Source organism: Armigeres subalbatus, chromosome 3, assembly GCF_024139115.2.
Source record: "Armigeres subalbatus isolate Guangzhou_Male chromosome 3, GZ_Asu_2, whole genome shotgun sequence".
Classification (NCBI taxonomy): domain Eukaryota; kingdom Metazoa; phylum Arthropoda; class Insecta; order Diptera; family Culicidae; genus Armigeres; species Armigeres subalbatus.
Genome location: NC_085141.1, coordinates 371,847,797 through 371,861,402, shown reverse-complemented (window position 1 = coordinate 371,861,402; position 13,606 = coordinate 371,847,797). Strand labels below are relative to the sequence as shown.

General features: G+C 39.0%; 1 protein-coding gene across 1 annotated transcript in view; it reads left to right on the top strand.

The window, feature by feature from the left end:
• Positions 1–11,774, top strand: part of LOC134223613 (homeobox protein vnd-like) — a 32,928-nt gene extending 21,154 nt beyond the window's left edge. The window contains exon 3 of the mRNA XM_062702805.1: positions 10,627–11,774. Coding sequence (XP_062558789.1) covers positions 10,627–11,366 — 740 coding nt within the window. The 3' untranslated portion in view covers positions 11,367–11,774. The remainder of the gene's footprint in view (positions 1–10,626) is intronic.
• The last annotated feature ends 1,832 nt before the right edge of the window (positions 11,775–13,606 follow it).

Here is a 13,606-nt window from a genome sequence, read left to right as displayed (position 1 = left end):
AATTTTTGGTATGAAAATATTACACACTCAGTTTTCAGCATAGACGTGTGTCCAGCAAAATAAAAACTAATATCCCGTCAGAAATGAGGCTTGTTAGCTGGGTTTCGGCAAATTATTTGCTGATTTTCAGCAAATTTGACAGATATCTCGGCAAAAAACATGTTTACTGGGGCTCGGCTGTGCGATTCTCGGTAAAAGTTGAACAAATTTCTGAGATCCCGGTAAAAAAATTAAGTGTGAGAATTATTAAACTCTATCTCATGATAGAGATTGCATTGGAATCAAAAATCAACAAATCATCTTCGTTTCTACTTTTATTGAGTGAGGGATTTTCATAGGCTTATTTATATAGAGCGTCAGAAAATCACCGACCTCATCCTTTCCCCATTAACCTTTACCTTCAAAGTGCTCTTAAAAATCGGAATATCATACAATTATCATGAAGATGGGAAGAAAGTATGGATCTTTTATTTAAACATTTTCGAAGTTTTCCGCATATCATACGATAAAGAGATCCAAAAACTGCAAAGTTGACTAAGAAAACTTTGTGCATAATTAATGAAAATACGATTAAAGGACATCGCGATTCAGAATTCTCACCACACATTTATCTATAATTAGTACAGTGAATATGAAAAAAGACACGTATTGACGTAATCACCACCACCATTGCTAGAAATGAATTTGATTTTTCGCATATTAAGTGATGTTAACAACAAGAAAAATGAGCGGCAAAAGCATAAAAAAAACCTTGGCAGCCCGTGCATGCAGTGCTTTATATCGCCTAAGAATATTACATATATCTCACCAGCTGAGGCAATGCCAACACCCCCCCCCCCCCCTAAAACCGGGACTCTAGTTACGCCTATGGTATTGATTCCCCATTGATGATTGTTGTTGAATTAGCTGTCACCGTTTTGATCGTATCCGCACAGTTAAGAATTAGATTCGACTCCAGCGGTGAGCCAGCCGGTTCGGTTGCTATCTGCTATGCAAAAATCAGGAAGATTGTTTATTCGGCCATCATCCAACTGATAATGGTAGCATAAACCGGTGGGGCTTGTAAATAAAAAGTTTCTTGGACTGACTGGTGGTGCATCTGATTGCAGTAGAGCTCACTCTAGCTAACCCCCGGACTAAATCTAGCTGCAATAAAAACAGCTTCCTTCCATATTATCACCGACAGACAGGGTTGGATATAAAAATTTTTATGCACTTCTTTTGAGAGTGCTTCCATACATATGTTCAAGTAATTTCTTAAGCTCTTCAGCTAGAAATTACTCCAAGGAGCTCTTTCAGAAACTTGGAAGAATTGTGGCAAAGAAAGCCCACAAAATGTCTCTATGCAATGCTCCCTAGAAAGCCACTTCATTGTAGCTTATCTTAGACTGACTACAAATATCTATAGTTTCGTATTTGGCGTAATTGATTAATTTATAATTTGTTGTCAGTAGTAAGAACTAAAATTGGAGGGGCTTGGTGGTCATATGGCTACCGCTTCTGCCTTATATACAGGAAGTCGTGTGTTCAATTCCAGGTCCGTTCCATTCCTCCTACTTTGTATCTTTTCATACATTTCTCATGTTCTAACAATCGCTAGAACTGGAAAATGGACTCTCATACCGTTTCCATCTTCTATCACTATACCTACAACTTGATTAATTCTAGCAGAAATGAACAAAAAAGCTCGTTTCGGCATCCAATTAAAATGTACACCACGCTTTCATTACTATCACATTGGCAACCCGTTAACCAAGACGAACCTCTGGTATAAAACCAAACCCCCAGATACCAATAAAATTCCACAGGAACTCGTGACGAGTGCAGAGGTGTTCTCGGCTTGCAGTGGGCGAGTGATTGCATCATCAATTGAATTCATTCAATTCCTTCCCATCCCCGATGACCGTGGCCAGCGTCGTTATCGACCATCCAAAATACTAGAGTCCTCGGACTGTGCACATTGAGGCTAGAGGGCAAATCCCATGTTTCCATCCATTGGGTCCCTGTGCAATTGCGATCCTTCGGATACAATCGAAAATTTCATTTCCTCGGAAATTTCTCCAGTTTTTTCTTACGGAATTTCCAGCAAGAATCCTTTCCACAATACTAACGGAATTTACAAAGGAACCCAAGAATTTCTCCGGAAATTACTTCGGTGATAAATCCATATGTTCTTTTGAAAGTTCTTTAAGACATTTTTTTTAATTCGAAAAAGCAATTATTAGAAAATTCCCAAAATTTCTTCGGAAATTCCTTTACGAATTCTTCACTCAAAAATTCTTTCAAAAAATCTTTTGGAAATTCCTATGAAAATTTGTTCGGAAATACCCAAAAAAGTCCTTCGGATATTCCTCAGGAATACCTACAGAAAAAGTTTATGTGATACCTACGAAAACTACTTTAGAAGACATCGCTGCAGGAATTTCTTTGAAAATTCCTTGAGGGATTTGTCCGGAAACTGATTAAATAATTTTTTTTGGAATATGTTTTAGAAAATCATTTAAAAATTCTTTTGAGAACTCCTCCCGGGATTCATTCCAGGAGTAATTAAGACAATTACTTTTGTCATTCGTCCAAGTAATCCTTCAGAAAATTCTCTAGAAAGGCCTTTGAAAATTTCTCTGGAAATGCTTTGAAACTTTCTCCGCGAAATCCTTCGGGAATCCTTTAAAAAAAAACCATATGAAATGTCTTCCGGAATTCCTGCAGGAATTATTCCGAAAAAAAAGGGGGAAGAATTCTTACGGAATTTTTTCGAAGAATAAAATATGAATTATCGTAATCCGGGGAATCAAGGGTTTTCTTTTAATGGTTTGCACATATTTCCTCTGTAGTGAAGTCACCCCAGCAGCACACATATTCCACATAGGTTACTGCAACTCATATATGACCGGATTCAGTCACAATCAAGTTGCTACAAAGGATTGATGAAGGGTTGGCTCGAAATGTTTTTTTATTGAGTAGATATCATAGGAAAGGGATCAAATCTTACTAAAATCTAAGATTGCATGCGCTGTCGAATTCCATATAATAAAGTCGTTCATAAATGCACACAGCAAGTTGGAAAATCTGCGTAATTTGAAGACAACATCTTTCTACTTTCATCAAAGCAAATTCTTGGAGAGGGATTTATTCCCCCGAATATATCAACAACAATTTACAGACTGCGATACATCATTTAAGTTAAATTATATATTTCTTAGAGAGTCTGTTTGAAACCGCGTAAGTTTATTCATTTTTGGCTGTGATACAACGGAAATGAGAAAATGGGATCAAGTCTTCCCTACGGAAAACCTCTGCTTAGAATGGTTTACACCAGCGGTTCTCAACCTTTTTCTTGAGAGGTACCCTTTCGAACTTTTGCATTAATTGAGGTACCCCCTATTTTTTTCTGTAAGTGACTTACTTACGTAACTTACGAGATCCATGAAAAATGGACCTGAAAACTAACGAGATATATGGCTCTCCACAAATTGGGCTGAAATTTTCGTTTTTCCGCGGAACTTTCCAATTCAAATTAAATTATACATCAAGCTTCCAAACAACTTGAAAGTAGGCTTCGAGCCTCTTGAAAGGAGGCTTCCGGGCCTCTTGAAAGGAGGCTTCCGGGCCTCTTGAAAGGAGGCTTCCGGGCCTCTTGAAAGGAGGCTTCCGGGCTGTCGTGACAGGAGCAGAGAATAATACATGACCTTTCATTTTTGCTTCTGTATTTCTTGACAATCATTGGAAGACTGATTTGCAGTTCTATTGGTTTGACATTCATGACAAACCAAAGCCTTCTATGGTATCTATTATTGATACTCTCTCTATCACTACATTACTCCCTTTCTCTTATCTTCTACTTTTCTTCTATTTATACAGAATTTGGCAATCTAAATAATTAGAAACGAGATGAGGTTTACCTTTCTCATGGTTTAACTCATGAACGGATAACCAATTTGTCAGATTTCTCAGCTCAATTTGTTTTGAGCAATGCTATGTTAAAATTTAGAAAAACGACATACTTTATTTGCATACAAGACATACAAGTTAGTTAGAAAATCAAAGAAAACAAAGTGTACGTACAACGTACATACACACTTAAAATTTTCCACCGATCTCGGCTGTGCAAATCTCGGTTAAAGTTCGTTAGCTGAAATAACGGCTGAATGAACTTATGATTACGGTGGCTCTTTTGAGTACCGCAGTAAACAAATTGCTTTTTCAGCTGAGATATCAGCAGAAAGTCACGAACCGAGCGCTCGGCTGTGCGGATCTCGGCAAAAGAATCAAAAAATGCCGAGCTGAACTTAGTGTGTAAGTTACTCTATAATTCGGAGCTACAAACATTAGATATTTTAAAAGTTGAAACAAAATGTCAGTTCCAAGTTGGTAATATTCAACATACAAATTCATCGTTATGTTCATCATCATCAATTATATTATAACTTTTTTTTATTATTATAACCAAAATTCCATAAAATACGTAATCCAGGTTTTCATCATGAATATATTGATGACAGCTAATTTAAATGTTGATGACATGAAAATTGCAAATACACTTTTTCTTAGTTGTATTATTTTGTTACTCGTTGATATTTTTTTTACTTTACTTTACTTTCCAATTATTATTTTATAGAAAATTTTGAACTTGAACCAATTCAATTTTCAATAAGTCACAGGAACTCTATCAACTTTCTGATAATCATCCTTCTAGATGGTTTCGTATTGTCTTTTGTTATGGGTGAATAACTGCCGCTACTTCTTTTAATTTGTAAAGTGATCGCAAGCTTTTATGGTGATTTTATCACATTTACATATCAAATGATAACTTAAAACGTCGTATGTGCAGCAAAATAATACTTTCCTATCTCGAGCCACTATACTTGAACTATATTCACGCATGTAATCATATTCAAAACGTTTTAAAATCTTCCAAAAACGTAACGCGGACTTCATGGATATATTTCAGAAAAAAGTGAAGTTAAAACAATTTTTATGTTATTCCATTTTTTTAACTCTGCGATTTAGTCTATGATCTTATGCCCTAAATAATGAGCGTTTGTCGTATGCCCAAAGTATTGTTTATTTTATAAATCCAAATCCATATAAATCCACGTAATACGAATGTTGTTGTATTCAGTTCAACAAAGATCGATATCTAAACAACTGTTCGCTTCAATATAGGAAATGATATCCATTATCGTCATCAAGTTAGTAATCATTTGGAGAACTATATATCTCATGAAAGCAATCCGTTTTCTTTTCATTTGAGCTCCTCATAACTAATAAAAGCTTTCGATATTGCGATCGATACTCCGTCTACTACATATATCGAAGATGAACATACGCAATCTTTTTCTGAATTATCAAAAGGACACTCTACCTTTCTAGTAGAGTCCAGTACAATTGTGGTTCTCCACCTTCTCAATTGGACCAACCATCATAAAGATTCTCTGAGCCCCTAACAGGGACGATCTTTATTTTGTGACTACTAGATATTCCGCCTTCTCAATCGGACTTATCTGAATTTGACTCTGCTTGGTAGGACTGCGTCACTCAACCTGAATGTAGGGCATCATTCGGGTACTTTGCTTTTTTACTTATTTATGTGTTCCAGTGCAACATTATAATCATAGAAATTGCCGAAGTAGTATTTGCTCTATTGATCTATTATTTTAAAGATAATTGTGCCAACCAATAAATCTTTCAACGAAAAAGCCTAAAACTGAATGTATTGATAACCTGTTGATACTTATCCTCATAGTTCAGTTTTTATGCTGGCTATTAACCAAAAACCAATCTTATAAGCACAATTCCATTCCAAAGAAACCCACAACTACGACTCCCATCAGCACGCGGGTGTTGTCTTTATCTTCTCTTTCAAAGTATATGAACTGGAATGCCTCACTTTTTTGCTTATTGGAGCTCAGCAATTCTACAATTGTTATCATAGCTGCAAAGCCAAATTTCTTCCGAACTTCATTTTTTCATAAACGCAGTAAATCGCAACCTAAATTTCGTACATTGTCCCAGATGACATCAAGTTTAATATTTTGATTTCATTTGAATTTCTTCTAATATTTTTTGAGTTCTACGTGGGGAGACTCGATTGCGCCAATGTTGTGACCGGAGCAGAGAATAATACATGACCTTTCATTTTTGCTTCTGTATTTCTTGACAATCATTGGAAGACTGATTTGCAGTTCTATTGGTTTGACATTCATGACAAACCAAAGCCTTCTATGGTATCTATTATTGATACTCTCTCTATCACTACATGTATGTCGTTTTTCTAAATTTTAACATAGCATTGCTCAAAACAAATTGAGCTGAGAAATCTGACAAATTGGTTATCCGTTCATGAGTTAAACCATGAGAAAGGTAAACCTCATCTTGTTTCTAATTATTTAGATTGCCAAATTCTGTATAAATAGAAGAAAAGTAGAAGATAAGAGAAAGGGAGTACTGTAGTGATAGACAGAGTATCAATAATAGATACCAAAGCCTTCTATGGTATCTATTATTGATACTCTCTCTATCACTACACGGGCCTCTTGAAAGGAGGCTTCCGGGCCTCTTGAAAGGAGGCTTCCGGGCCTCTTGAAAGGAGGCTTCCGGGCCTCTTGAAAGGAGGCTTCCGGGCCTCTTGAAAGGAGGCTTCCGGGCCTCTTGAAAGTAGGCTTCCGGGTCTCTTGAAAGGATGCTTCCTGGCCTCTTGAAAGGATGCTTCCTGGCATATTTAATGGAAGCTTCCTGGCCTCTTGAAAGGAGGCTTCCGGGCCTCTTGAAAGGAGGCTTCCGGGCCTCTTGAAAGGAGGCTTCCGGGCCTCTTGAAAGGAGGCTTCCGGGCCTCTTGAAAGGAGGCTTCCGGGCCTCTTGAAAGGAGGCTTCCGGGCCTCTTGAAAGGAGGCTCTCGGCCCTTTCGAAAGGAGGCTTCCGGGCCTCTTGAAAGGAGGCTTCCGGGCCTCTTGAAAGGAGGCTTCCGGGCCTCTTGAAAGGAGGCTTCCGGGCCTCTTGAAAGGACACATTTTTCAACGTTTTATTTCGATCAGGTAGATTGAATTGAAGAGTTTTTTAAATTTGTTAATTCGAAGTTTTGTCCTTTTGATCTTTTGTTCCACAGCCCACTGTGAAAAATGAAATAAAAAAAACACAAGTATCAAAACATTATAAATAAGTTTTGATTGGGATTTTAATAAGTCCGCCATTACGGATTTTTGTCCGAGGTACCCCCTGGGACCAGGAAAGGTACCCCCAGGGGTACATGTACCCCAGGTTGAGAACCGCTGGTTTACACCATGACACATTTTGTTCTGGAAAATTTTGTCCGGAACACTTTTTCGGCTGTTTTCAGGCTTGTCCAGGAAGTGTGTTTTTAATCCAGTTTCGGCCATGTAAGTTGCATTCTTGAATTCAAAGCTTTTGGCGTTTCATAAGTTTTGTCAAATTCCAATTCATACAGATTGAGCTGCTTAGCGAATTATTTTGTTTTCTTCTGAATAATGTTTCCTGATTTCACGTGTTTGCTGGACAAAAACTTCGCCATCAGCTCTTTCAACCGTATTACAACTTATCCGCTACTGATTTCTCTGTTATCAGATTGTTATTCCTCTTTCTATCCAGCCGTTTATTTTTCTCTTCACGATTGTTGAAACGCTGATCTGTGGAAGCCTTTTCGATGACTTGTAGTAGGCGTTCATCAAGAGTCAGATCTTGAGGTTTACGTTTTCCATTTGACTTAAACATTCAAAAAACAGATATTGACAAAGCAAAAACAGCAAACGTCACATTTCAAAATGTTTTGGATTAATACATAGAATCAATCTAGTAGCCTGTGATGGAATGCATATCGACATATGGAGAGTGAATCCCGAACGAAAATTAACAAAAATACATCGAGGTATCGAGAGATCGAGATGAGAAGGTTATTGAGATATGGGAAGAGGAAGAATAACTATGCGAAAGATGAACAGAACCATCTACTTTATTACAAATGCTTTATTTTCAGAAGCTTTCTTGGAATTTCCTCTAGCAAGTATCTAGGACGATTCTTCCAATAATTTGCCTTGTTTTCCTCACATGCTTGACATATTGATTGGTAAATCGGCCCTTCTTTAACCTGTTAAGTTGTTTCATGTACGTTTTTGAATATTTTTCAATTCCCCATCAAATAGTTTGCCACATGTGCATATGGCCTGCCAAATCAGAATCTTTCAAATGAGTTTGGAGCAAGGTTTGGAATCCGAACTTCTTCCATTTAAAGCGGTCATGTTTAGCAAGCTTGTTCTTACCCGTGAAATATATCTGCCCTGGCAACTGCTTGAGATCCAATCTGATGTCGCATTATCAAGTCCTGCGTCCAATACGAAATATTTAGATGTCGAATTAAACGAATAATCAACACCTTTGCCGATTTTTGTACGTTTTTTTGCTCAGCTCCTGGCTTGTGATCCATTGTCATCCGTTTTTGTAACCTCTGGATGAAGAGTTTGATACACGCAAAAAAAATGCGTTCCTGAATTCGTGAACCAACAAAAATACACCGTGATTTAATTCATGGATTCGGGAACACCAGTCACGTTTTCCAGAACGTTCCAGAAAACGTGACTGTATTCCCGAATCCGTGACTGTTGTTCACGAAAAAATACACCGTGAACTCGTTAGTACACGAATTCATGAACGCTTTTTTTCCGTGTATTCTTTGACTTATTTAAGATCAAATTTCCTAAAGAACCTATATTTTTCGAAACCTTCAACTATTTAAAAAATCAAAAACAAAATCTGAAAAGTGCAGCACGTGTAAACAGGCCTGAACAAATGGTTTAAAATCGGGATAATATTAAACAAAACAGCACTTTGATTTTTGTTTTAAAGTTGCGATTGAACCGATTGTAGTTATTTTTGGAACAGGATGGTCTTGTCAAAAGACGAGTTTGTACACTCCCATTGAAATTCCACCACTTAATTGTATCTTGACAGATACATATTTCGACCTCAACAGTAAGGCCGTCTTCAGCGTCTCGTACTTGACTGGAATTTCAATGGGAGTGTACAAACTCGTCTTATGACAAATGAAGACATTCCACTAAAAAGCTCAAAATAATTTTCTAAACAGAATTGTTTTTGTCCAAAATATCATTTCGTGAAAATGAGGTAATCGATCACTATTCGCGATAAATTACTTTTTTTTTTGTCTTTTCATGGTATTGTGAAGTGACACCACAGAAAAGTGACACAATTAGGTATAAATTTAGTGTTATTTGATTTGGCAATGCTTTTGGAACTGATTATGACATAATCCTTCTTTGGAGGTGTTTTTAAGTCTGGTTAACTTTGTATCAATATTTTCTGATAACGGTCTCTAGATGGTTTTAATTTTCATTCATTAATTCATTTCATTTTCAAATTGGCTAAATTCAATCGAATTTACTATTAAAAGCTTGAATTAAATGGTTAATAAAGCGTAATACATGAAGATCATAAAATACAATAAAATATAATATTTTTCTTCGGTTTTAGCTAAATTTAAATGATTTCACCCTTTGAATAGAGCTCTGTATGCTTTTAACCTAAATTCTCTGATTGAGACTCAGACTCAGGTGCATACTTTGTCGTAATCAGCCTTCAACAGAGCCACACATTAAAACTCATTGAACTAAGCAAAATCCAAAACCTGCCAACTCACTTCAATACCGCTCCGAGTCCTTTTTCCATTAAGCAACCTCTCGTTACACCGTCGTTCAAAGTAATCAATTTTCATTAACCTCGATAATACCACCGGCAGTCGTCTGAATTCTCTATAGTATGACGGTAGGAACGTAAAAGGGCAGGCTCGCACATAAAAGCCTTTTTTGTTCGATATAAACCAAGGACCGAACGCTCACCTCCCAAACTCAGCCAAGTTCCTGTCTGATGGTAATCCTTTTCAAACTCCCTCCTATATGTTCGCTATGTGATTGCACTGAACGAGAAACGAGCCCAGCTTGAGTGCCACTCAGTGATCCACTCGCCTAGCGCACTCACTAATACAACTCAACAACGTCCTCTTCGCTTCATTGGCATTATCCGGTGCGGCAATTCCACTTTATTCGCTTCTTCAGTCGAAAGAGGCGGAGCCTCGTCAGCCAATCGCTTTCACTCTCGTCACTGAAGAGCATCAAAACGCAGAGGAAAAAAACTCTCTCGCACTCTCACCTCGACAAGAAACTCCCGCGTGTAATCAACTCCACACTCCATTAAATCCGTTCTTCCTTTGTAGAGTTTTGCTTTGTTCTGGTGATACAGTGTGCGCGGCCAGCAGCGATATAGGGTGTAGTAAAGGACATCGGTATGAAAGAATTTTGCGAACGCAACAACAATCGCCCGAGCGGCAATCACCATTAATAATAACCTCTGTGTGTCATTTATCAATTTCCGCCTCCGGTCTCGGGGAAAAGATAAAAGAAACCCCGCTCAATTGTCCGTGACAATAAATTATCTCTCACTCGCCTGCCTAAGAGCGTCCATTTCCGGTTCTTCCGGTCGAACGAGAAACAGATGGAAAATCCGATAGGGCGTCCCACTGCGTGGGATTCCTGTGGTTATGTCCCAGGTGAGGCAGAATACTAATGAGATTTCTGTTTTCTTTCTGTTTGATCTTTGCAGGCTCACACGCACAGCATGGGCACCCGCTCCAGCAACAACAGCAGCAGCAGCATCATCAGCATCGATTGACGCAGCAGGTCAGCCCGGATAGTACGGGATCGCCCGTGCATTCGGAACAGTCCTACCATGGAGGATTCAGCGGTGGGAGTGCGTCCACCGGAATCAACGGACAATGCCCAAGAACGCCAAGCCCAACGGATAGCGAGCGGCAACAATTGGACGGGGATGGCAACACTGAACACTCGGACGATGTAGACATCGAAGAAGGGTGCGACGATGAAATAGATATGCTGGAGGACACCGAGGATGGTCCAGCATTGAATAACGGTATCGGAGGCCACAAGAAGCGGAAACGGAGGGTTTTGTTTTCCAAACAGCAAACTTATGCGCTGGAGCGGCGGTTCCGCCAGCAGCGATACCTGTCCGCACCGGAGCGGGAGCACTTGGCTTCGATGATCCAACTAACGCCAACGCAGGTCAAAATTTGGTTCCAGAATCATCGGTACAAGACTAAACGGGCCGCCCACGAAAAGGGTTCTATGGATCCGGGTGCACATCAGGGAGGCATGCCCTCCCCACGCCGGGTAGCAGTACCGGTGCTGGTTCGCGACGGAAAGCCGTGTCTGGGTGGAGGCAAACCGCACGATATGTTGGCAGCCGTTCAGACTGCTCATCTTCAGCTTCCACCAGGTTTCCAACATGCCAGTCTACTGCACCACGCCGCCAGGTGGTGGCCCTAGTCGTGTCGTTATGTCATTTGTCAAATGTAAATATTCCTATAACTTTATGTAGTTGAATTAGTATCGTCGTGAGCACCAGAGCTGCTGCATATTTCAATGTTGTAAATGTAAAAATCAATCAAAATCTCAGATTTTAGCTAACTAATAAAAAAGATCTATACAGGAGGCAGTTTTCCTTAAGTTGAAAGCGCAAGAGTCTATTTAATTATATTTAGTTAATTTAAACGAGAATGACTTCAGAGGATCGATCCAAGTAGCCATCTGTCGAATGAAACAAACAAAAACACTATCGCGCAAATCAATCTGAATCGTTCGAATACTCTCAACAAGCATATAAGTATGTGATACAATGTACCGGAAGAATTAGAATCATAAATAAATTTCTTTCCATTGGAAAAAATCAACAAACTTGACTTTCTTTTCCCCCAGTTCTCAATACGTCCGAAGGTTTTTTCCTAATCCTCTCAAGAGCCCGCGGTAGAATCCGACACACACACGAAATCGTAGCATTCAGTTGGCTTTCATCTTTTTCCTTAAAACTTCCGCTGCCGGATGCCGCGCCGGACTCGACAAAAGTCAAAAAGTCCATCCGAAAACCGGATGTCATTTCAGTCCAATAAAAAGCCAAATCTCTGACAATTATCGATTTGGTTCGGTTCATCGTCGTCCCGCAAGATAAAAAAATCAAAAAACAGAAAAAAACGATTCATCGTGAGAGAAAAGAAAAATAACCATTCAAAGAGAGCAACTTGAAATCGAGGGAAAAGTGGCGATTGTCGTCGCCGTCTACCTACGTTCGACTGGAATGTCCTTTTCAGGACTTGCTTTTTGGTCATTGTTCAAAACGGAGAGGAAGTTCCGCACAAACGTCATTCACCGTAAAAAACGATACAAAACAACAATTCCAATCGAAGCATCCTTTGACTTTGACTGGTCGGTCCGGATCTGGAATGGACAGCAATAACAAGCTAAGCAGGCCAGGGCAAAGAGGATGCTGCGACGCATTGTTCAACTGGATGGGACTCCTACTGTGCGGGTGAAGTTTTTTTTCCCTACTCGTTCATTCGTTCCCACTGCACAGTTTGTCTGTTTGATTTCAACGAGCATTGTTTGGCATGTGGAACGGTTGTTGTAGAAAATATTTTCGTAATTCATACCGCTGGACATTCTGGAGAGGGTACGTGTGCGTGACCGTTTCCGGATTTCCGACTATTGTCCGCCGTTAGGCTATGCACCAGCCGGCCGGATAGGGTTTGTTCATGCACCGGAAGTTACTCATATGCTTGAGACATCGCAATAAAACCAGTTTCTCAAATGCAATTTGCTGCTTGCGACTTATTGAAATTTTACGATCAACGATCTTACTTTATGGATGAATTAGGGTCATTTTATGATCTAGGCCTAGATTCTAGAGTATTTGTCCCATTATTATAACCTCCCTGAATTCGAGTTTTTTTTTAAATATATATTCGAATCGGGCGATTCTGGGTAACTTTTTCGTTTCTTCCGTTTATCTTGCGCGAACACTGATAAAACAATTTGGATTGATTCCGTCAAATTTAATTTTTAAAACCTCCATTAGTGCTAGTGCTAGTGCGTATCTATTCTGGATAGCTCTTTAGCAGGGTTTCGACTTTTCGTTTCAATGAGACAAGCGTTTTACGGGTGAAGGGAGAATCTTTTTTCGTTGTTCATGTTGAGGATCATCTTTCACCCATCAATCTTGTCTCTAGAATTAGCCTTGGAAGATAAACGAAAATCTTGCCTATTAGATGAAAATTCTTTTTTGTTTCATCAGAGATCAGAGATAAATTCTCACTCACTTTTCGCAAAGAATTATCGGAGAACAATTAAAAAATTGTATGGCCGCGCCGGGATTAGAACCCAGAATAGTAACAATAATAGCCGTAGGGATGCGCTTACTCTAGCCACACCACCACGCTATCTGTATGAAAGCATTAAGTTATTTGTTCCACATAAGCTGCTACGCTGCAATTTGCATTGATGATGCCACGAAAAGACTCGAATATGAAAGAAAAAGAGCAAATAAACGATTGCACTATGGGGAAAGTGGTGGCTAAAAATCGAAAAATTGACTTGCTTCGAATGACGTGTCTTGTATTCCATTTGATAGATAGACGGATAGTTCAAACCTAGATTCCCAAAATTTCAGCCCTCTTCTGTGATGAAAACTCATTGCGCCACAGACATCAGACTTAGAAAATCATAAAATGTATTGA